At 47.5% G+C, this 25,562-nt stretch overlaps 2 protein-coding genes across 3 annotated transcripts in view; one reads left to right on the top strand and one right to left on the bottom strand.

The window, feature by feature from the left end:
* The window catches only part of ISM2 (isthmin 2), a 411,356-nt gene that overhangs the window by 178,375 nt on the left and 207,419 nt on the right, over window positions 1-25,562 (top strand). The gene's annotated exons all lie outside the window — the stretch shown is intronic.
* Window positions 1-25,562, bottom strand: part of ADCK1 (aarF domain containing kinase 1) — an 81,301-nt gene that overhangs the window by 28,523 nt on the left and 27,216 nt on the right. The window contains exon 4 of the mRNA XM_075503341.1: window positions 21,216-21,419. Coding sequence (XP_075359456.1) covers window positions 21,216-21,419 — 204 coding nt within the window. The remainder of the gene's footprint in view (window positions 1-21,215; window positions 21,420-25,562) is intronic.

The following is a 25,562-nucleotide window of genomic DNA, read 5'->3' as shown; positions in this document are numbered from 1 at the left end:
GCACACCCACAGGCTGGCGGCGAGGGCAGCAAGGCGAAGGACTGCAACAAGGCCAGAGAATTGATGGCTCCTCCAGGAGCAGAAGGGTAGAGCGTGCACATGGGGGAGGGAGCGGATCACAGCCGGGCCATTACACGAGCAGGTGTGAGGCTGAGATAAAGCAGCAGCACAATTATGGCTGGGCTCCAGGACCCCCCACTTAGCAAATCACCCTCATTCATTATGAAATTGTCCTTTTGCAGCTCGCTGGAGGCAGCTAGTGCCTCTGATGCACACTGTGTGTCCCTGACAGGCAAAAGCGAGCAAGAGGCTGTATGGCATGGAAGCAGAGAAGAGTTGAGCCAGGCTTCCACGCTGCCTGCCGGAGAGCAGGGTCCTTCCCAGGACGGCTGCACCCATTTCATGCAGGCAGGGCATTCTTGGAGCAGGCTGCAGGCTCTTACCGCTCACAAGCAGCCAGCTAATAAGCACCCTTTACAAAAACTCTAACCATCATTTCCAGGATGGATAATTAGCAAGCAAAGGTCTGGGACGGTCTCAGAGCCCACCTGACATGGTACTTAAGGAACTCTCGAGCATCTTTCAGGCCACAGCTGGTCTCAAAGGGCCTTATCAAACTGGCTGTTACCATCCGTAATCCTGACAGGAGATGAAACAAGCATAGTTTCCAGACAGGTTTAATAAAGGTTTAAAAGAGAGAAAAGGAACTTTAGGGCTGCTCTTTCAAAGGAGCAGGACAGCCAGCTGCAGGTTTACAGCTGTACAGGGGAGCGGTGTCCCTGCATGCAGTGGTTTCCCTCACTAGCCTTCTGCACAGCCAGCTCCCCATCGGGCACGTGCTCAACCAGCAAATGAATGCGTCACTGTACTTCACTGGTTGGAAACATAGCCCTGACTGTTTAATGCTAAAGAATGAAGCTCATTTAATTTTAAATATGCAAAATCTTTTCATGATTGTTGATATTAGTATTCACACCTCAGGGAGCTGATATAAAAGCTCTTACAGGATCTCTCTACTTAGACACTTATTAGTATGTATTTGTGCTGAGGTTGCACCTAGAGACCATCGTTAAGCCCAGAGTGCCATTGTACGAGGTGTACAGCCACCACGGGCCCTGCATGAACTCATGCTTTCCAGGAGACCTCAGTTGTCACCTACAGGCCTCCTCAGATGCTGAAGTGCCTTCCCAAAGCACGCACTGCTCTGCCCGAGGTCTGTGGCGCACACCAGCTGATGCCGCAATGCTAGCATCAGAACGCCTCCGTATTTTTTGTGAATCCTGTCCTTAAACACTTAGAAAGTTACTGGAAGTCAATTGGATTTAAGCTCCCAAATCCTGAGTCCTTTCTGAAAGTATTACCTTACACGACCTCTGCCCAGCATGTTCTGAGAAGTCTTTGACAGAGCTGGGATTTAACCCAGATATCCCAAGTTCCAGCCTGATATCTTAATCTCCAAACCATAAACGTTACATGTGCATGTCTTGCTAACTAATTTCTTTTGAAATATACTGCCTCTTAATCCCAACCTTTTTATGTCCATGTGCTGCAGTAAATGATCAAATATTACTGCCTGGTTTCAACCTGCCCACTCCACAGAGAGGTATGTTCCCTTCCCTCTCCAAAAAGGCTGCTAACAAGGTACCCTGAAGCAGGAGCCTACGTCACGGAGCCCCTTCCTGGCCCAGCACTAGATAACATCATCCCGAGTGGGATGTGGTGGCTCTGCTCTGCCATAGTGACCACAGCAGATGAAAGGTAGCCATGAATCAGCAGTCTGTTCAGGAGAAATTTAGGCTGCAGTGGGATGCAGGATCACTAACAGAAGGTGTTTCAACAGCCTAGCCCTGTTTAGCTGGCAGGCTGAACCCCTTCCACCATGGTGCTCCAGACCCCTGTATGTGGTACAGCCAGAATGAGGCCATTATGGGGTCTAAGTAAGAATATTTTGCATTACAAGTCCTATGCAGGAGGTTTCCAGCAGAGTCCAGGACAGTTTTGAAAATTCTGGTTTTCCACAACCACTTACAGAGAACCTTTCCTCAACTCTGCCAGAGCTGAACCAGTCCAGTACAGGTGGTGTCAGTGAGGAGACTTTCAAATGCTCAGCATTTCCCAGGGGAAGAGAGTCCTTCACCAAAGCATTTCAAAACTGCCTTCAAATATTTCCCAGGACTTCAAAGGACTCTTCAGCCTGGAAAGAGAGACAATGGGGAGGGAATGTCACAGAGCTCTATAAAATCACTTCTGTCATGGAGAACGGGATTGCGAATGCTCATTCACTCCATAGAACTCGGGAGCAGCAAATTGTTGATTAGCACACAAGATTACCAGATGGCAGGATTAAAACAAGCAAAAAGAAGTATTTTTTCCCCACACCAATTAAGCTGTGGAACTCATTGCCAAAGGATGTTACAAATACCAGAAGTCCAGGTGGGTAGATAAGTCAATGAAGAAAATCCATCACAAGTTATTAAACACCAAGATACAACCTCTGGCCCAGGAAATCTCTAACCTTCAGATTACTGGAAGCGGGAAGATCATACCAGGTAAAGCTTAACTGTATGCCTGCCATGCTTTTATAGCCTTTGTCTCTTAGCCAACACTGGCTACAGTTGGAGGCAGAGTGGTGGGCTTCAGCTTTTGGTCTGATCTGTACAGTCATCCTTATGTTCTTCAGAAGCTCTTCTCACCAGACTGACCAGTCTCAATGACAGTAAGATCGACAACGGAGGAATTGTTTCACCTGCTGCTAGCCTGGGACTCAGTCACTGTTTTGACAGCCTAGAAAGTTCCTGATAGACCCTGTAAGTTTCTGAGAGTGCGAAGGGTATGGGGGAACCACAGCTGGAAGTGGCCCAGTCTCCAGGGCCACTGGAGCTCTGGAGTGAGCTCTGGTAACAGTGCATCTTCATGAAATGTCTGTCATGTAACTTTCAGACAATAAAGTTGCTTCTGTTACCAAAATTACAGTAAAGATGCCAGAGCTGAGTGTAAATATGCCCATGTCAAGGGACTCTGCCTGGCATATCTGGGGAACATGCAGCAGGAGCTGAGACGATCTCGGAGACCATCTCCAGACACTTTACTGTGCTCCACAGCTTCACCAATCACAGCCGCTCAAAATAATTCACAAAAAGGGGCCCAATAGAGATGATGCTATTCTCTTATCACCAAAAAGCAATGCAAACTGAAACATTCAAAACCTCAACCACAATTTCACAGCAGATCTCTCCTGATCACAGCATACTGTAATTGCTCCTGAGTCTTGCATTTTGTATTTGGAGATAGCAATCTATGAGATGTCCTGCTATTTCAGAAAGGGCTGGCTAGGCAACACAGGATTAACTTGAACTCCTTGCCTCCAGGATACTCATCACAGGCCATGATACAACAGAGCTCCATTAACAACAGTATTGTGTTGTGATGGCCAGGAGCAGCTCGCAGTCTCCTAGCATTTTGATGCCATGCAGCAGCACAGGAAGATGCAGATGGGGAAGTTGGTATAAATCCATTCAAGACAAAGGGAATCATACAGTTGGGAGACAGGTCCATGGCAGAAGCTGACAGCAAGAAAGTGATTATGGTAGGTAAATTTTGCACATCTCCTTGTGCTGTGATTCTCCAAGCTGGAATTCCCTGGACGAGGTGACCCGATTCATCTGTTTTTTCCATTCCTGATAGAGACAGCACTGAACAGTCCCCTCTTAATCATGGCTCCATGGATGGCAATTTGCTATGGTGAGCTCAGTCTGCAGGAGCTTTCTGAGATTTACACAGGGATCATGCTGTCTGCAGCCTCCCAGTCGAGACAGCGTGGGGCACTGTGATAATGGAACTCATGAGCTTGCTGGAAAACAGACCAACACAATAGCACTCTGGAAAGAGAGCAGGTTTCCCAGGGAAGTTTTGGGGCTGCAGCTGCCATCTTAACACTGCCTAGTACAATATCCCCTCTATTTCATGTGGCAGAATAGCTGAAGAGTTACTCAGTTCTATGCCTGATACGGCATTTCTAAGGCTTGTGGCTCCCAGAACTTTTGGAATTCACTTCATTGACAATAGGACCCTATTGCTCTCAAAAGTCTGAATGCCTTTCCTGGACTAGGTTTAAGGGATGTGAACCTCATCCTAGGCTGGTCAACTTTTCAAGAACATACATGTAACTGTTCACGGCACCAAGGACTCACTGATCCCTGCAAGTCTGCAAGACCAGAGTTCTAGGCATGAGAAAATGTTACTTTGGAGTAGAGTGATCTACTTCCCAGACAGCAAATGAGGGTTTTTTTCATTGTCCCAGCCTTTCTATCCCCTCTACGAAAACAAAATGTAACAGTGTTGCTCTGAGAATTATTAAGACAGCAGAAACTGAAAGATTAGATTTATCGTAGCAGACAGTGGATTATGAAGAATAATTCATCAAACGTCAGAACAAACAGCCCACAATTTATAGGCGGCTTTGTTGAGTCAGTGAAATCTGATTGGACTTCTCCCCACCTAATGAATGCCAAGCCTAATTGATGGTTCCTAAATGCATCTGTCAAGAACGTGTATTTATTAACTCAATATTTTTAATAATATTGTAGATATATACAGAATAGTGGTTTTCTTCTGAATGGATTCCCTGGTGTTCATATTACATATGCATGTAAGTGTGCATGTATATAGAGGTATACACTGCATCCAAATGAATACAAGTAAAAGGTATGTGTGTATTCTGATGCACTGAAACAATTACATATGGCTTATTACACAAAATCCCTGCATCTTTCAGTGCACAGGATGGCAAAGCAATGTGGCCCATTTCAAGGGGAGATGTGCATTACAGTGCCTGCCTAGAATTTGGAAGAGCTGAGCTCTAACATTGGCTCTCCCTGATATCCCATGTGATGCTGGGCCACATGGTGTCACAGAGCTCATGCATGGAGGAGCAGAATTAGAGCTGTCCAGTCAGCTATAAGTCTGCCCTTATCTAATTTCTCAGGACCAAATTTGTAACTTTAGTATCTTTTTAAAAACCTATCTGTATAATACATACACAGCAGTTATTACACACACAGCCACAGACACGTAACTTCATCTGCCAACGGTCTGCTCCTGGCATGCCAATCACTGCTAACTTGGTTAAATGCTGCTAATGTTGCAGCACAAGAGCACAAAACCAGGGCTGCCCATCAACCATCAGCCTTTCTTCTGGGAAAGGGCTGTGAGCCAGCTGCGGTATGAAGTTCATCTTTTCCTGTTATTTCTACCTGGTACCACTTTGGTACTCTGCAGCCCACTACTAGCTATACCACTGAGAATCTTCTCTGGGATCCTACCAACAGCATTTCCCAATCACAAAGCTGTGAATGTTACAGAAAAATGAACTCTGCTAAAGGAAGAGTCCTTGATCCCATCATCCGGAAACCAAAGTTGGCTCGCTCATTCACTGCCTGATACCTAGGATCCTGGCTATTCCCTGTTCTGCTCACCTACCATCCTCTTTCTGTAGTCTCTTCTGGCTAGAAAAGCAGTGGGAAAGCCTACATGAAGCCACCCTTGCTTTCATCTCATCCATCCACTAAGCTGTACAGCAACAGCATCAGTCTACTTGCTATAGTACCTTTAATTGTTACAGAGCCATACTTTGAGGAAAAGCGCCTTTTATTCCATCCCTGATGACTCCTGCTTAATAGTCTGTGCTCAGACACACACATGGTAGCTTCATTTATTTTCCTGAGTAAAGTCAGATCCTTAAGAGAAGGCAGAACTGTCTGAGAATATCATTCATCCTGGATCGAAACCAATCTCAGTGGTGACAGCTACAACAGGTAGTAACAGCAAGGAGCAGACAGAGCTGATCTATGTCTCCTGAGACCCTACTTGTGAGGTGGACCTCATCTCCCATCTCTCTGAAAGGTGAGCCACTTACCCATGGCTCCCACAAACAAACAATATTCAGTCCAATAAAAGCAAGGATTGTCATGGCCAGACTGGAACCTAACTGGCTCGGGAACATCCTCTTGACTGGCACAAGGAGATCAATGTTTTTCATCAATTAAGCTATTGGGTGTCCTACTACCTTCAGAGACACAAGATGCTAAGATTAACAGACTAGCTCAGCACCCTGAGAGTCAATGCTTTCGACAGTTGGGAGTTCTATAGGTTTTCCACTAGCATCACCACAGCCTCTTCCATGCTTAGCTTCATTCAGCTGTTCTTTGTCCAGGTGCTGGTTTCACAAACCACTCTGAAAGCAGAGAGACTGCACATTAGACTTCGGACATAAAGCAGATATGAAGCTGGATAGTAGGAAAGCAGAGGCCAGACATTACCTGAAGGGCTAGCACATCTTTGGTAGCACAAGTACATATGGCAAACCAGAGAGAGGAAACAGCAAAGCGGGGATGTCTCAGAACAAGTCTCTAACTCATCCACCAGTGTGAACATTACTCCTAGTCAAAGTACTCCATTTCAGACTGTGCAGAGAGCTTTCCCCCATGCCTGTAATCCCATGCTCAGAATTAAATTCCAAGAAGCTCTTTCTTTCCAAAATGTCCATCACCAAAGGAAAGGTTTTGCTGTTGAAAGCTGCATCATCATTTTAAGCTGCAAGTCCAGTTCACTTCCCTATAGGGAAGCTGGAAGGTAGAAGAACCTTGCACCACTGAAATCAGTGATTTCCTCAGGATCCCCCTGAGTGATAACCAGTCCCTCTAACCGCAATGTGGCCATTGCGAAAATGCTCATTTCCTGTTTCCAGATGCAGTTAATCAGCAAAATGACCTGGCTTGTTCAGCATCCCAGTTCTTTCCACCTCAGAATAAACATCTTGTGCAGCTAGTCACCTTCCTGCTATCCTAAACCACTTCCACAACCCAGTCTGTCTGTGACTGGCCTCCAGTGGCAGCCAGTGTTTCCTGATGCAGAGAGTCAAGCCCGAGTTCACCAGCAACTTGCTCCTGTGGAGAGAGAAGGTGGAAAACTATAATCTCTTAAAGTGCACACTAAATAGTGTCACTGTGCACTCTGTTTTGCATGATCTAAGCATCTACAGTCTATGCAAAATGCACAGACCAAAGCAGGGTAAAACTGAGGCATGTATATACATACATATTCCTGTCCACTTCCTTCCATTCCATCATGCTGAAAAGGAAAGTAGTGACTTGTGAGCTACTTATTCCCTCCAATAGTGCAGGCTAGGGGGCAGATGCTCCAACCTGCCCCATGTTCCCCACCCTCTCCTTGCATATACAAATGCTTCCCTTTATCTTAATTTGCTCTTTCATCTTGAGCCGTCTCCCATTTGAACAGTGCTCATTAAATCCACTCTTTTCTCTCTGTCTTTTTGGAGAAACATTACTTCACCGGCATCTCTCCTGTCTGTGAGGATGGAGCCAGACTTGTCAATCGTTCAGACAGATTGGAATCACAGTCCTTCAAGAGCACACAGCTTTTCCACTTCAAGCCATTTTTTGTGTTTTAACTGAAAGCACTCTCTCTTTCTTTCTCCCTCTGCTAATAAAGGAGGCTCTCACTTGTTATACCAGTGTGCAGTGAGACCAGGGCAGAAGACAACTCTCTGCTGCCAATAAACTTCCTTCTGCATCCCATCTGCCCAAAAGGACTCCTATTCCATGGTTCAGGAGGAGCAGTAGTGGCCCCTTTCTACCGAGATCTTTGAGGCTCACTGTGTTCTCTGCACCTCTTCAGCTCCCAAGCAATAGAGCTGAAAGTGCTAACATGGCAGGAACAACCCTGTAGTTCCTAAGGAAGGGAGCAGTTTCCTCAGCCTTCTGCTCTTCTAACAGCTCTGTTAGCATGTCTGAGCAGCTTCCTTATCCCTTTCCCAGCTTTCTGGAGATGTTTCACAAAGCTCTGCCCACAGCCTCTACCCCCACCACTGCATTTGAATAATAGCTCACATAAAATTCCCACTTTGTTTCTAGTAACTTGTAGTTCTACCTCTGTACTCTAGCTCAGCCTGCTTCTAGTCAAACTACAATTTCAGCCTGAGACATCTTTCAGATAGTCATATCTCTATTCACATTCAACAAAGCTAAAGCACAGTTCCTAATCTTCTCACTCAAATCATCCCTCCCGTCTCCTTTCTCATCACAACAGACAATGTCACCAACTTTCTGTCAAGTATGCCTGCAGCCTTGGCCTTCTCATCAACATTGACCTCCGTCCAGATCTCATTTCCAGGCTAGGTCTGAATCTAGTACTAGACATCAAGTATTAATGCTCACAAGTGACAGGTGACAATAATCCAACTGTTCTCTCCCTGTCCCTCCCAAAAGTTCCCATTTCTCTTGAGCCACACACATAGTAAGACACGCAGGGGTCCCCAACGTACCCAGAACCCCTTGATCAAATTCCTGCAGACATACTCCCAAATGACATATTACCCCTGCAGATACCAGCAGCCTGCTGCAAAGACAGCACACTTGGAGAGAATGATCAAATCATAGAACAGCCCAGGTTGGAAGAGACCTGAAAAGATAATCTGGTCCAACCTTTCATGGGAAAGGGAGCCTAGATGAGATTTTCACATCTTGAAAACCTCCAGTGATGGGGACTCTACCACATCCCTGGGGAGGTTGTTCCCATGATTGATAGTTCTCAGTATAAAAAGTTTCTTTCTTATATCAAGACAAAACCTCTCCCAAAATGCCACAGAGAGGAAGAAATCCCACAGAGACGGGGCCAGCCAGCATGTTAAGCAAGAAGGTAAGATTTAAGAAAGCACCCAGAAGCAAATGAATTTCCAAGACCATTTTGACTCCAGGCATAAATGCCACACACTGGCTGAAACCCGAGTAGGAAAGGGTCAACGGACCCACAACAAACAGGCTCCACGTTAGTCACAGCCAGGCAGAGGAGGCTCTGCCACGGACTGCAGAGGTGCCCCAAGGGCCCTGTCAGCAGTAAGCCTGCACAACAGCAGCAGTCCTGTGAGAAATAACCAGCTGCCAGAGCTTGAGGATATAGAGGGACCTTTGGGAACACACATCACCTGTGCCTCATCTCAAACGCCTCTGATTCAGCTTTGAAAGCCTGGGGGCTTTGAGAAGTGTATGAGAGAAGGGGTGGTGGGGGAGAAATGTCTATAGGCAGGTTTATGTGACTATACAGAAAGTGGTGAGGAGAGATCTGGGGGTATATGTTTGGAAGAGGTGGGCTACAAGCATCTGATCAGCAAGCAAAGCTGTGGGGGCAGAGGGCTTGTGCAGGGCTTGTGTAGGGAGTTAAGGAGGAGGCATGGGGCAGTGTGTTTGTGTGCACAGCTTGCGTGGGGAATGACAGGCAAAATCCTCCATCCACAGAGAGGCAAGTGAAGAACAGGGCCAGGACAGGTGTTTGTATGTGCAGAGGCAGGCTGTGCAGGGGGAGAGGAGGGCTATGTTGCAGGGTACATATCTGGCAGGACAGCACTGCATACATGTGAGTATATGCTACACTGACAGACCCTTCTACTCCAGCTCCTAAAACAGAGAGAGGGGCATACTCCCGTGAATACTATGTGGAATGCTTTTATGTGTCTCCTCAGAAAGGGATGAGGGAAAAGTGTTTCTAGGCCTGGGACAAAGAGCAGGAATGACAGAAGCAGCATTGCACAATCCATCAGCCTGTCACCAGTGTGGACAGAGGCACAGTACAATGAAAACATGCAGAGGGCAAAGCCCAGTCCCAGCCAGGTTCTGCCCAGCTACATCCCTTCCTCAGGCTTTGATCATAATCACATCGATGCAAGCATGATAGTTTTACTGAAGCACAGCATTGCCCCAGAGTAATAGGATAGGGAAGTAGGAGTGAGGATCTGAGGTGGACATGGAAGTACATGTAGCCTGGCAGATGTGGGCAGCTCTGCCTGAATCGAATTCGTATCAAGAAAGGGATATAATGAGGTCATTATATCCCAGTACATTAGAAGAAAGATGCTAAAAAGGTAGTAAAGCCCTGCTGAAGATGTAAAGCTTATAAGCCAGTTACTGGTGCTGACTGTGCCTTGATGGGATACTGACACACCTGCACACCTGGCAGGCCAGTCAATGCAAGAGGCACAGCTGTACAGCAGTCCACACCACAGAGAACAAGGTGCAGGGACTGAAGAGAAGTTGAGGTAGAATAACTTACAAAGAGATGGGGATGGGACCCTGGAGTTTGTATCCTTTGCAGCCTACTCTCAGAAAAAAGGTACAGAGGTGCAGAAAAGTTGTTCGAGAGAGACAACTGCACGACAAATTAAATCCATAACTGGCTCTGCCAACAGCATCACTGGCCCCATGCTGGGGAATGGGTTCCGTGCATTCCCTAGTGACCAGTCATACAAACCCTGGAGCTCAGAGCTCTCTGCACTAATCCAGAGAGGAAAGCCCCATGCTAAGCCAGCGACATCATCTCCTGCTTCCTTCTTGTCAATCTCTCCTCAGAATATCAACCTCTCCTTTCTTCTCCTGCCCATATTTCCCGTACTTTTCATGGCTCTGCTCTGACCCATCTGCTCCTTCTACAGTTTATTTATTATCTGTCTCTTCCTCCTCTTCCTCCCATGTTTTTTCCCTTGCCCCCAGATCTTCTTGTTGGGCTGCCAGGTCCCTGGTTCAGTGGTGTAACTCAGCTGATTTACTCTCCTTAAAGCAGTGTCTGCTCTCATGTAAATCATCCTCCAAACCCAGCCTGTGAAATGGGCTTGTTCACTAAACTCTATGAATAGGAAAGCAGGCACAGCTGGCCTATTCATAATCAACATAAAAAACAGATTAGCACTTTACAGATTAAACATTATAGTTTTAACAGTTAACATAAATCAACTACACTTACAGGGCTAGCATTGCTGCTGCCACTGCAGGGTGACAAGCGTTGCAAAGGGAAGGGCTGCCAGTCTGGGGTGCAGTGGGAAACAGCTCGTTTGTCTTCCACCTTGAACATAAGTTCTCCTCTGGCACCCCCAGGGTGTACTGCTAGAGGTTGTTACAAGGAGAAACGTGGGCTAAGGAAACAAAGGTAGGGGGTTAATTTTGTTTAATTCGCATGCATTTCCAAGCAACCCAGCAACCCACCATTCTAGAGCCAGAATCCAATTGCCCTACTTCTCTCCCTAGGGCTGATGCAGCTCAAAAACAGATGGAGCAACAGAGTCATCCCCTGAAATAGGAACGGGACAGGGAGCCTCTAAACACTGACTGGTATCTAGCTCTGTTTCCTATAGTTCAAAATCATTGGGCTCCTGTGGATGAGGAAAAGCAGTTTGGTGGATTCTACCTAATGTAAGCAGGGGCACCCATCTCAAAAAACACGTCATAACCTGGGGAGCCACCTCACCAAAGAAGGGCCGAGGACTGAGATCCACTCCGGACATGCCCCGTGGAGAGCAGAGCCAGGAGAGAGTAGCCCAGAGCCTGCTACTGGTCAGGCTGCACCTCCTCCTTCATCGGGCACGGGACACTAAGTCACTGGAGATGCTCAACCCAACACACTGTCATCAGTGTGCTATGGTTGTGTAGTCAATGGAGAGATAAGACCCACAGAACCAGTATGGTCCATACCCTTTCCTTCCTCCCTGCTCACTCACTGAGAACCACCCAGTGTCTCAAATGTTTAGCTTGGAGCAGCCAACCTGTAATTCCTGACCTGGTCCTGATGATTGCAAGGGATTGACAAAGGCCTTTGACAATATATCCCATTAAGAACCAGGATCACAGCTCTTTCAAACAAAAAGAAAAAAAAATAAAAGAAGAGGAAGAGGTTAGGTTACAGTCCAAAGGACAAAAGACAGCCTGGGACAGGAGGCATGGGCTTAGAGGTTTTCTTGGCAGCCAGGGCAAAGACACCAGGAGTCCGCAAGGGACAGGGCAACAAAAGTTACATGGAGACACTTCTTTAGTATAACCCCTCTTAACAAGCCCTGGTAATTTTCATTGCTCTAGCCTCCTTCTAGCCTTTCTTGATAAATGGGAATAACAGTTAATAGACCTGAACCAATCAGTTACATCCAATAAGGTGTTTGGCAAAATTAGCTTTGTTCTTCACTCACAACTGATACCACCTCAGTTTCATTCATTATCTGAAATGAGGCAACTAATGTATATTTTCTACTAATCATCTGAAATTTGGAAGGGTTGCAGCTGAACAGCCTCTTCCAAGAACTTGCCAATTTGAGATGGAGTGGTTATGTGAGCTTTGTAAGGGAGAAACTCATGGGTTTGCTTCAGCTGAGCTCTCCTGGCACAAGCAGTAGGTCATGTGAGTTTATTGCTTCAGTTGTGACAGACAGCTTCACAGGTTTGGCTCTGAACCATGCATCCTGTAAAACCAAAGCACTGCAAAGCTTACAGAAAATAAGTGCAAAATGTGCTTAATGTTCACAAACATAACTTGATTTCCAAAGGGAACATGAGAAAACTTCGTCTCTCTCAGCCTGGCCTGCCTATTAGGGACTGACACACTTGGCTCACTAATGGTGGAAAGACCTTTGAGACCCCTGAGATCCCAATTTTTGCTTCAATTCTCTAAACACAAAAAGATGTTGAGTGTGAGGCCTCCCATGAGGAGAATTTCCAATGTTCTCACCCATAGCAGCTTTTTCACAGGGAGGAAAACCTGCAGGCGGGGTTGAAGTGCTTTCAGGTCAGCATCCTTCCATGGAATCAGGAGCTGTCTCTCAGACAGATCCCAGAAGTGCCACAAAACAGAGCTTATTAGATCACTGTACATGTTAAAAATTCATTAAAATGCTATGTGCCTATTCTGTGTGTTAGGAAATTGCAGATATGTCAAGGTCAGGCCCTATAACTCCTTATTTCATCTTATGTCATTTGTTTCATCTACAAATAACTTATTGCCAAAAGTCGCCAGACTCACTGCATCATGTTTTCATGTTCCCAATGGGTCAAGAGCCAAGTAACTAGGCAGACGTAACATTCTGAAAGAAAACAGGAGATGCTAACCAGGCAGAATCAAGTAGGATATTAAAAGATCAGTGGTTAGGCAGATGACAGGATTCCCTGCTCCCTCAGAGAAAAATCAGGCATACTAAACCCAGCCTGTGCCTAGATCATCAAGTAAGAATATTTCTGAGTGTATCAGCAGCAGGCTTTGAAACAGAAGCCAGTCCCTGCACATAGCAGCTCAGTGTTTCTGCACCTGCCCAGATCCTGCTGTGTCATAAATGCATAGAGATTTCTAAGCAAATGAGACACACACCATGTCTGAAAAAAGAAAGTCTCCATATGCAAGAAGGCCACATAAGGACTATTAATCCCAGTTACAGATAGCGATTTCCAATGACTGTTTGGAACTGGAAGGGTTACCCATGTGCTGAGAGGTGGTTTCTGCCGATAGCTAGAGCACTGCTGTGCAGCACATCCACCACCTCTGCAGGACGTGGACACTGAACACAGCCCAACACAGCTGTGGTGTCCGTTGCCAGCCAAGATTTATTTGCATCAGAGCAACACTTCAGGTGTCATCAAAACTCTGAGAAAACCATACTGAAGAGAGCTTACCATCTGCACACAAGACACTGTGAGCCAACAAATTCCAGGCTGATATGTCATACACTAACCCTCAGGCACCTAAAGAATTTGTAAATTAAAAAAAAAAAAAAAAGTCACTAAGCATGCAGATCAGAACTACTGCTTACCAGGCCATTCTCCATTGCATTTCCTGATCTCAAATCTTTCACTTCCTTGCAGAAGACCCCAAAAAATCCTTCAGAAAATCCACTGTCCAACCTCCCGTATTGTAAATCTTATTAACTTGAAGGAAGCCAAAGGAGATTATCCTCTAATCTATCCACAAAACCTTCCCTCTCTTAGGCAATGGGGCTTAGAGCACCCAGGAAGAGGCTGCCACAAGCAGGACTCAGCCAGATCCTCTCCCAGGAGCCGTGAGCAGAGAGAAAACCCACAGAAGGAGGGAGTACCCTGTCCCAAAGCTCCCCTGGCAATAAGACACCACGTTGTCCTTGGAGTGACACTAAGGGTCAGTAACACTGGAGCTTGCAAACAGAGCAAGCAGGGACACAAGGAACAAAGCAAGGCGGACCACCTGAGCCACACAAGCTCCCTGGTTGCTTTCCCCATCTGCACTTGGCAGTGGAGCAGCAGTTCTGGGCAGCTACAGCCTGCACAAGGGCTCAGCATAGAGGCAGCCATACTGAGATCTGCCAGTGACTGGGGCCTCTTACCAGAGACAGGGCAGGGAGAGCACAGCAGAGGCTGCAGCAGCAGCGGGATCTGCACAGGCAGCCGCTCCTGCCTTTCAGTTGAGTAATGTGGGCCCATTTGTTCTGGGTGACATTAATGCTATTCCCCATCCATCTCAGACTCTTTAAATTACCTTTTTATGGCCAAAATCCTTTTCATAATTGATAAAAATCTCTTTTTTATATCCCGAGTTATTGAAAAAAATGTGAAGTTTTTTTATTCCTCATTATAGTTTTAATACAAATGTGTTTTTTATTGACGGCTGCTCGGAAGCCCTGATGGGCCTACTGAGGGAGGCTCAGAGGGGTGGGAGAAGGGCCAAATCCTCCTGTCCCACTGCCCAGTCCCTCACACTGTCAGAGTAATGGCCACCACAGCCCAGCCTCCACTCTGGTGGGTAATGGAGTGTGGGTAATGTCATGCAGGAAGAGGAGATTTCCTGTGATGGACATAACACCCATAGCAAGCAGAAGAGGCTCTTGCTGACCTAAATCTAGTTTCCCTGTGTCTGTTAGTGGTGTACGCGAGGGTCAACTTCACAGAGCACCCCAGCACAGCGTTGCTGGAGCAGGGTGCTTAAGGACAGAACCAGGGTCACAAGCTACGGGAGACCCAGGTGTTCAGCAGAGCCATTCAGCATCGATCAAACGGCCCCAAGCAACCGTGAGAGTGACCATGCACGGACTGTGCCACACATCAGTGCTTTCGGGCAGAACACTTGACCGCAAGGCTATGCAACACTGGAGGAAGCAGGCACGTGTCCCGGCATCCTGGATGGGTTAGACAACGCTGCCAGCCTGGGAGGAGGCTTCCTGGGGCCGTAACAGGATCTGCAGCATCGTGACCTGAAGACCTTCTGATCTAGCAGGGTAAATGAACCTTCTCTAGGGCAACATATGGAGCCAGCTACAGAAAGTGGCTCATATTCCCTTGGGAACAACTTGGATGCTGTAGGACATGCAGCATAATACCCCACAGCCTATTGAAGGCCTAGCTGCTCTCCCACAGGGCTGAGCATTGCTTCAATAGTTCTGCAAATCAGAAGTAAGCATATGTCTCGCCAGAGCTTAAAATGCTAAACAGTTCCAGAAGGAAGGGAATCAGTCCGTCCTCCTCCCTGTCACTGGCACAGCAAAGGCTGCCATGCTGTACCAAGACTGTGTACAGAAATAGGAGTAAAAAGAGGAGTCTCTTCTATTCCCTGTCTTTTCTCAGACTCAAACAGTTCAAGGGCAGGGAAGTCTCTTGCTGTGGGCGTTAGCACCTTGCTGTGGTCTCATTCTAAACCTTTCCCATGGCAGGTTCACAGGGGCATACGATTTTTGTCCCTCCCTGTCAAATGGCCATGTGGCATTGCTGCGCATCATTGCAGTGACCGTGCTCCCAGGTGTATATGGGTACATTTCAACAGTGCATGAATAAAGCTCATGTACCCAACCTAGAAAACACTTTGGGAACCTTGGGAGCAATTTAAGGTAGAGGGGCAATGGGCAGCATCCTTCTTAGCCACAGTTTTGCTGCAGGGACAATGACTTCTCAGGTAAGGAGTATCTGTTTCTTACTGCACAGCACTGGTGCCATACCAGGTAAAAGGGTAGGAATCCAAGGAGAGCAAAGCCCTTTAACAGAAGGCTGGGTCCCCCAAGCATCACTATCTGTAAAAATGCATCCTGCTTCACAAACCACAGCACAGGAGGTTCCTCTACCACACGTGTTTTGCTTACAAATCACAGTCAACTCGCCTGACGTATCCTGCCCTGCTCAATCAGTGAGCTCCATTATTGTATGGCTGCAGGAGGCTTCTTGCAAATGCCAAAATAGTCCTTGAACAACAGGTAAAAGCCGCAATTAACCGTGGATGAAAAGGATGGTCTCCTTGGAGGTGCTGGCTAATCAAGCAATTAGAAACTACTTCGCATTACCTGCACTCCCACAAAGCAGAGCTGGACCGACATCCTTCCAAATTACTGTCTTTCCATCAATTTAAGCCCTTTATACAATTTGGCTTCAGCAGAGACAAGCCTTGACCTCTGGGCTCTCCCCAGACCTTTCTCCCAGGTTTGAACAAAGGAAGCACTGGAAATAACACATTCAGTCACTGGTGTGTTCTCCCTATGGAGCCTGTTTTGCCTCTCAGCCTTCCTGGAGCACAGCAAACTCACCAGCAATGGTGTAAGTGTGTGTGCAGATGTGGAAACCTGGGGTCCAAGCAGAGAGCTGGTCAGGATTTCTTGGGATCCCTCACTTAACAGCATCTGAGACTGCTCAGCTTCAGCAGTTTCCACTCATCTCTGCAACAGCTTCAACAACTGTTAGCAAGAGGCCAGAGATGTGAGGATAAGTCAAGGGGCAAGGAGGAAGGAGAGACCCTCATTCCCAGGGCAGGCAAGGCTGGCCCTGTGCCCTACACCAGCTCCTCGCCCTGCAGGCAAAGACACAGCCTGGACACAGAGCACTTGGGCAGCCACGCAGCACCCATGCCCCACCAGCATGGGAAAGACCCTACCTGAGACCATGCTGGCCTCATGGGGATGCTAACTTTATCCTTGCCCTAACTCCCAACCACACAACCTCAGACCAGACATAGGAGCAGGGACCAGAGGACCAGCCTGACGGGAACCTGCCAGAAAGCCACACTTGGATATTTCTGAAGGGACAGTGGTGAGAGATGGGTGGGGAGGGAATGTCTCCCACCAAGAAAAATTACCTCCAATGTGAGTAAAAGCCTGGGTAGAGTATGAAGTACACAAACACACCGAGGGGGAGAATAAGGAGTCTTGGGGAAAAGGTCAGAAAGTTGATTACAAAATGCTGATGAGTGAGGATGGGCTAGAAGCTGACGAGCAATGGGCTCTGGAAAGTGACATCTTGCTGCACACAGGAGAGGGATTACAGTGGTGCTGAGCAGATAGAGCTATGCTGTGGCCTACTGGGATGTGCAGATCAGATGGGTGACTGCAAACCAGGAGGTATTTTAGGACTAGAAAGAGGTAAAAGAGTGTGTTGGCGTAGATAGGAGTACACAGTGAAGTCAGGAGATATCACAGTATCTAAACTCATTATCACTGCACAGCAGCAGAGAAGTGAGACCCACAGAGCCATATTAGGGACTGCACTGGACAGTACTGGACCCAGACAACAGAAAGACACCAAGGATAAGCTGCCAAGTCATTCTGCAGCCACTCAGTCCTATGAGGAGGGATGCTCTGGAATGGCCTTGATCAGAGTAGAGAGAAGCAGATCTATTTTTGAAAGGGGAGAGTTTCAGAATAGTCCAATCAGTCTCAGCAATGAGCAATAAGCTCCTCTGAGCACCTCGTCCATGGAAATCACACACAGAAAGACCTACACAGGAAGCCCTTCTGACAGACACCGAAGGGCTGTCATACGGAAACAGCTTGGCCAAACTCAGAGATGCCCTGGGTTCTGCACCTCTGCTCTGGGACCAAACTGGCATCACCTCCCCAGTATCCCTATATCCCACAGCCACAAGCCAGTCTCTTCCAACAGACTTGCCAGAGGGAGGAAACGCCCCTACTCCCAGTGCTGGCAAAACATTTCTTCCACCATGTCTAGTTTCTAAGCACAATGACTTTGTGCTTCTAAGGTGCAGCCACTCCAAAAGATTCATCTTCCAGAGCCTCTCATCAGTCTTTCTCCCTAAATGTCTGGTGTCCAAATTTCACCAGAAGTTGCCTGGCTCTGCTCTGCATGCACCATGTTGAGTTAGAGAGCTTAGCTGAACCACCTATCTTTCCCTGTGTCATTAATAGCCCTGCAGAGAAAATGACAATTGTGGGGTAGGGAACATACTCATTTTGCATTCATTTTCCATACCTGACACCTTTTCATTTTCAGAACCTTGTTCAAGCAGGGAAGATGAGAATAGAGGTAGGAGAGACTCTTTCATTCATATCTCATCACCCATTCTTATGCACACAGCTTTTCCCAACTGATCGAAGGAATCCATCCAGAACGAGCCCTACCTGTGGTACCTCCACTGTCTCCCCAAAAGACTCTTACTCTATGATCTTGCTGGTGAGCGTTTCCAGGAGTCATTGTAAAGATTTCTTTGTGTGGCCTCTCCCACTGCTACTACTCGTGTTGTCCCGAGAATCCCACCCCCACCCCAACCTCTTGCATACAACACTCAAGAGAATTATCACCTCCCACCATCACTTCAACACTCAAGAGAATGATCACCTCCCACCATCACTTAGCCAAACCACTATGGCTGAGATTAGAAAGGCAGCATCTGCTCACTTCTGATTATTTTTATCCCAATGATCCCTGATAGGTACACAGATTCACCCTAGACTTAAAACGGGGTTTGACAGGGCAACCCACTAGTCAGCATATATGATGCTTCTCCTTCTGTGTCAGATCAGCACATATGCCATTTGCCTTTAAATCAATCCAATAGCTCATGCAGCAGAGCTACACACTGCAGCTCCCAGTTTCCAGCCATGATGCTGGCCTAGAATGGGAGTTCCCCCATCAGCAGGGTGTCACGCAAGTCTGCATGGTGACAACAGAGCCGTGCCGAACTGCTGTAAACCCACCTCCCAAGCCCTCTGCCTTTGCTTGAAGGGCAGTCCCATTGGCATGCTTTCCATTTACACCAGTTTTCCCACAAAACCACTCCATTTGTCAAACATCCACGCCTCTGATAAGATTCTCAGGAGTAGGTCACATCAGAAGACAGACTATTTCCAATTGACTGAAGATACAACGCTTCTATACAAGAAATGGGCTTTTTTTGATCTTCATGCCCTTTTGCAAGCTCTTGCCTAATTTGTCAGCTTGTCACATTCCTCCCTAGGTATCTCGGTATTTCCAGTTGCTATTTCCCCCATCTGTTCTGCACTGATCCAAACTGTACGTAATTACTTCTTGCCTACACTTGAGATTCATCCAAGAAGCCTGCTCTTGTGCCTGATGGGGGAGCTGGAAACTTTACCACTGAATTCAAGAGCAGCAGGGTTAGGCCTAGGCCCCCTGGGAAGGTTCCCTCATTGTCATGTTCTCTTCTATTTGAATTCATCTGCAAGTTCCCAGGTGTGATGCTGGCCCCAAGGGGAAGGTTTCAGGATCCCCCTTTGCACTCCCGTTTGCTCTGACACTCCACCTTGCCCTTCTGCCATCTATATTTCAGCTAAGTATATTGTATTTAAAATGTACTGAGGATGTAGCTACACTGGAATTAAATTTGTTCCTGAAGTAACCCTATTAAATCCTCTGGGGTCCAGCAAAGACAACTTTGGTGCATTACATTCCCCAAATCCTTTTTGCTTTTAAATACCTTGATTTGGTACCTTGTAACTAATGGAAGTGGGCATACTTACAAGTGGGCATAGTGTTAATAATGCCCAGTTTCACCAGTTCCTTTATTTTTATACGTGTCATTCTCTTCATTTCTCTCTTTTATCATCACGCTCTTTCTTTCTCTCATTAGCATTTCCTCTCTATCCCTTTCTTCCCATTTCTACTTTTTTTCCTCCCTCTCTCTGTCTCTTTAAAATTAAATATTGCCCAGCAGTGCCCATGTGGGTGAAGTGAATGCTAAGAGGGAAGGCTGCTGTGGAGACTGGATTCGAGCTGCCTCACTGGGAGTCAATGAGGCATGGAGGGCTCATCTAGCTCCCAAAAAGCTGAAAGAAACCAGGGCGTATCAGTGGCAGCAGAACACGCACTTGAGAGAAAAGAAGAGGGCCCACCTCCAAGCACCTGGCTCAGCCTGAGAGATGCCACACAAACTGAGCCAGGGCTGTGGTGATTTAATGGGGGCTAACCTCAGGGTGGCTTTCTGTGGTTTCTGCAGAGGGGAGACTGACGGATGGAGGCCCATGGAGCAGCAGGGGACCAGCCTGCCCTGTTCCATCTATCCACTGAGCTATGAAACACAGCTGGTACCAGCCATGCTACAAGGACGCAGCACTGAGACAGGGAGCATCTTACAGGTCAGGGCTGACATTAACCCTGCCATTAAACTGCAGGGAAATATTAGTTGTCATTCCTGACTAGACAATACCTAGGCCCTAAAACTACACACAGGCAGACCCACCCCATCCAAATCTGCACATAATATACTCACTAGGTGCAAATACTTCACTTACCCCATCATGTTACCCCCATACCTCCTCACCACACAGTCACACACCCCAGAACACCCCAAAACACATGGCCACACTGCTTCCATTCTTCAGCCTCCTGCCTTCCTCTCCCTCACACCCACCGTCTCTTCCATTGCTTTTGCACACTGTTGCCTCCTGTCTCCCCCCCACCATGTCAGTTGTGATCCTTGAAATGTCTCTCCTCAATCTGGGCTGGAGTGTGAGGGACCTCTTCTTGTAAGGGGCAAGATGCAAAGTAGCAGAACACCCTCTCTAAATACTGTGGTTACTTCCCTTATATCTAATGAACACAGGCCCCCAGCTCTGATCTCAGTGCTGCAGGCTTCTGAGGGTTAACAGTGACACAGGCTCCTGGGCTACTGTATTACCTGACTGCAAGCACCAAAAGTGATTTATGCTATTATTTTCTTTGGGGGTTAATTAGGGACCTGAAAAAGTAAAAGGCTGTCAGTGCTAGCTGGAATTGGTCTAATGCAGCCAGGGAAGAGCAGTCGTCCCTCACAGAGCCCTGCTAATATATCTTTGTCCTGAACATCAATATCTCCAGCTCCCACCCCTCAGTGTGGCAGACAGCCCTCCATCCTGACCTCCAGCAACCCTGTTAGTCTTGGCATAACCTCTGGGGTACACTGCTCTGCTGAGCCCTGCCATTTCCAGCTGGCAGTCCTCACACCCTTAATCCTCTGTTACCTTCCCCTTTCCTAAGCTTGCCAATAATGCCCATCAATGGACAGGAAAAATTCGCATGGCATTCTCCCAGAGGCAAGGAGGAGATATGTCCCCTTGGTATTTCTTGCAGCTGAGAACCACCAGGGACCTCCTTGCTCCTGTCTTCCTTCTTCTTGCTGAGGCCTGAGAAGCCAACACAGGCTATGGCTGCCCCTACCTCTTTGCCCAGATCCTCGCGGATGACTTGCTCAATCTCCTGCCTGGTGCTCTGCGGGGCCTGGCTGTGCAGCACTTTGAGGGTGCGGGTGTACTCCTCAGGCAGCAGGTAGTCAAGCGCTCCTAGGTGCTGTCCCACCTTGATGAAGGTGCCTCGGTTGGCGCAGCACAGCTCCCGGAGGCGCTCAGCAGAGCGCAGGTGCACCTGCGGAGAGACCAGAACATCAGCCAAGCCCTCTTGCTTTTTGTTACGTGCACATGCCCACATACGTACTGTTTATTTGTCCAGTATTTAAACAGACCATGGATTTCCTTTCTTGATTTTGGGCATCATCACCTAATGTGTCAGTGAAGTATTAGGACTCTGGCTTGATTTAGAGGGGCTGAACCAGACCAGGACAAGATGCTCCAGAGTATTAGGGGCTTTGACACTTGTTTGCATAGGCACCATGATCAGTGACAGCACATTAGTTTTTGGCTCTGTCCAGGGCTACATCCTTGCACAGAATAAGACGTCTGGCCATAGGGCAGCATTGGTTTGTCACTGTGATCCACCACTACGATGCACAGTTTGGAAACCCCTTGTCAAAAGACAAAAGTCAGGACCACAACCATGTATGTTAGACTCTCCAGTGTGAGTGCGATGAATTAAAGTGAGAAGAAAACCACAGATACCATCCCAGAAACTTCCACGAACTTGGAAGAAGAGTCTGTTAAAAATCAAAACTACAGATGTCTATTTGGCAGTGAGGAGGACAGTACGTGGGCAGTCTTTCATCCTCCTCAGCTCACTCTGACACACCACAAGGGGAAATTACATCCCTCAGTCCAGCCAGGTCTTGGTCTTACTACTTACATGGCCAACAAAGTCTGCTGTGACAGTGGTTCTAGAAACTAAGAATTAGAAGACTTGCCAGCTTTGCTCACATTGGCCAAAATGCAGCCACCAAATGACAAAACCCATCACCAACCACTTGCCTGGTCTGGATTTCAGCTCCAGAGGTTCATTCCACCTCTCAAGAACAGACCAGCCACCACATCCTTCAGTGACAATGATTTATTCTGCCTTTATTACTCTCACTAGAAAAGCCTCCTGCCAAGGACACAGCTATACTCAATATTCTTTAATAAACTTCAGATAAGTTTACCCTGATACATTAATAAAATCTAAGCAAATCAATGACAAAAAACAACTCCGCAGCCATCTCCTGTTAATGCCTGACACCTATCTGCATGGAGGCTCCTAATTCCTCTGGCTTCTGTGTCAGAAGTCATTGAAGGTAAAATCCTGTGTCTGCAGACTTCATCTGCCCAAGATCCTGTGGTGAGGGACTCCACCAAAAGCCTCGAAGTATGTGGCAGAAAGGAACACCACCACAAACATGCATGAACACCACACGCACCCATACACCCACCCCGTTTAGTGGCTATCTTTGCCCTCCGTGCAAAGCAGTGCCGTGTCACATCACAGACTAGGGCGAGTGTCTCGCATTTGGGAACACGTCAGGGGACAGACTGCGTGCTGAGCTGCAAATGCATGAAACACAGGACTAGGGGAGTGTGAGGAGAAAGCCTCATGTGCAAGTCTCACACGCAGCATGTAAGACTTGACACCTTGATGCACATATGCACACACACACTCTCCTAGGTGGGCGCACACGGGCAAGCGTAACTCGCTCTAGGAGAGTGAGTTTCCCCCAGCGTATTGCCTGTTCAAAAGCACTCACACATACATAGGCAGGAAATAACATCCACGAGTGTGCCTGAAGTCTCCCACATTATTGTGCTGCATTTTACACACCAGCTTTAAAGCTCCTGCTGTAACAAGCAAGCCTCTGCCCTGGCTGTTTCCCTGCTCTCCTTCCCTGTGTGCAGTGGGGGCAAAAGCAGGCCAAAAGGGGGCAAGGGAAGGAAACTGTGAAAGAGGATGAGAGAGCAAGAAAAGCAGTGAGGGAGTAATAGGATGAAAGAGAAAGGCAGTGGGAGGGAGGGAGCCAGAGCAGCTGGGTAGTTTGTCACAGCACCGGGAGTGCAGCCCATTACAGGGATACAGCTTTTATGCAGCTCTGATAATTGCCCTCTGCCCGCTGCCTCCAGTTGTGCAGGAAAGCCCCTGCCAGCAGCAAAGGGAAAGGGAAGCAGCGGCCAGCCGGCTACCCCCGAGGCGTCGGGCAGCCACAGCCCAGGGCACAGGCAGGAAACAGTGGCAAGGCTCCAAAAGCTGTGCTCCAAAAACCCCAGCACTGAGCACGGGCCAGCACAGGGCCCTGCAACCTCCCACAGGCATAGCAGGAGCCCATCAAATTACTCCATGCTGTGGCATGGCTCAGGGCAGAGCGGCAGCACCCCTGGGGCTGTAGCACCATGCTGGGTGTGAGGCCGGGCAGCCATCTCAGGCTAGAGGTGCTGGCTCCAATGCACCTACCGGCCCCACACGGATTGCCAAGGGAGATGGAAAAACACGATGAAAACTCATGTAGCTGAAAACGCAACTGGTTGTAAACACACTTGGATGCAGGGTGTATCTTCATGTCGGTCACTGCTGAGAAGGAGGCAGAAATAGTCCCTCTAGCACAAGGAGAGAGGAAATTTTGGCCCTCCCAAACTTACCACGTTGTAGAGAACCCAGTTGGCCTCATGGACACAGTAGTCCTGGCCAAGAGAGACAAAAGCATCCTTACAGAGGGCTCCAGGAACAAAGCAGAACAAAACCCCCATGCACAGCATCCTCCACCATGCTCTCACAACTGGCTTGGCTAAAACTCCTAAGAGACATCTGCCCTAGCTGGCTGTCCGGAGCAGGGAATGCCAGCTCCTGCCCCTGCTAGAGAGGCAGAAGATGACCAGGCAACTTGTCTCAGAAGAAGGAAACCTATCTGTAGCCCTACATTTTACAAAACTCCAGTCCACATTAGAGGCAGAAGTATAGTGAGAATGAAGCAGGACTGTGAATGAAGCTTCCAAAGTCTCTTTTCTTACCAACCAGGTCACGATTTTTAGCAGAAAAATGTTCATAATGCTATCTATTAACTGCCTGGATCTCCCCAAGCTAGGTCACGGTCCAGATACAGCACTTGTTTCTCTGATAGATGACCTTCTCCTAATGATAGGCAAAGTAAGAGTGCCACATTCCTACTACTGTGTCCGATACTGTTGACCCACATTTCTGTCCTACCTTGAAGAAACTGCAGGGTAAATGGAAACCTCCAGAATGGCTCAGAGCTTTTCTCCAAGAAATCTCACAAGATATTGCTCTTTGTTGCACAAGCAATACCTTGAAGTTTCTTCTTATCAGGAAAAAGAGCTGGGAACAACAGCTAGTTAGACAGGGAGCCACTTGTATGCATCACGCCTAGGGGCACACTGCAGAGAAAGCAAGCATTTCATGTACCAAGGATTACCAAGAATAAGCCTCCCTCAGGAAGCACTTTAGATCGCAAATGCTGTCTGAGTGTGTATATGGTTCTTTCCTCAGTCCACACAGGCATCTCTTTCTGTCTCAAACCCCTTCCCCGAAATTCAGCAGGACAAATTCTCCATTGGCCCACAGCATGGGTATCAGACTAATGGTTTACCACAGTCTGATACCTTATCCTGGGTAGATTGGGACTAACACTGATTATTAAAATTGTTCCATATGGGCCATAATGGAAGTAACAACTGTCAGGTATGGAGAGGAGGCACCTCTGGGATGAAGCACATACTCAGCAAGCAGAGCTGCAAAGGGACATTTTTTAATTTACCCTTGATGTACAAGCAGACCTGGCTTCTCAAGTAATTCTGATGCTTTTGAAGGAGCCTTTACTCAGAGAGACCTTGGCAAAGAACTGCTCTTCAGAGCATCAGACATGCAAGGTGTCACAAATTGGCAGATCCCAATCTGGTCTTAAAAATAAAGGAATTAATTTAGCAGAAAATAAATACTGAAGTTAAAATATACCAGTGAAAACGTGAGTATCTAGTATTTGTTGACAGACCTGGTGACAAAAGGGCTCAGAAAGGCCACTAAAGACCATGAAGTAAGTAGTGGAAGCCACTCCTCATATGAAAAATCCTTCAGAAAAGTCATTCCAACCCTGAAGGGCGTACTCATAGCTGGCAAAACGTGAAATGGGGATTAGAAATGCAGAGAGAAAATTTGAAATGCAATTAGTCAAAGACATAACAAACAAGTCACCAGAAATTCCTGGTCATGAGTGCTGCCTCCAGGAACACTGCGAACACAGACATCTCGCAAAGGACGTCAGGCTGGATTTCGCCCAGAGGACAGGGCTAGAAGGGCTGCTCCTCCTCTCACCTCCATACCAGAGAGCACTCTTGTACAGGTGAGCTGGAACAGCTCCACGCA

This window comes from Mycteria americana, chromosome 5 (assembly GCF_035582795.1).
Source record: "Mycteria americana isolate JAX WOST 10 ecotype Jacksonville Zoo and Gardens chromosome 5, USCA_MyAme_1.0, whole genome shotgun sequence".
In the NCBI taxonomy this organism is placed as follows: domain Eukaryota; kingdom Metazoa; phylum Chordata; class Aves; order Ciconiiformes; family Ciconiidae; genus Mycteria; species Mycteria americana.
The sequence above is the reverse complement of the archived record's forward strand: the minus strand, read 5'-3'. Positions and strand labels throughout refer to the sequence as shown.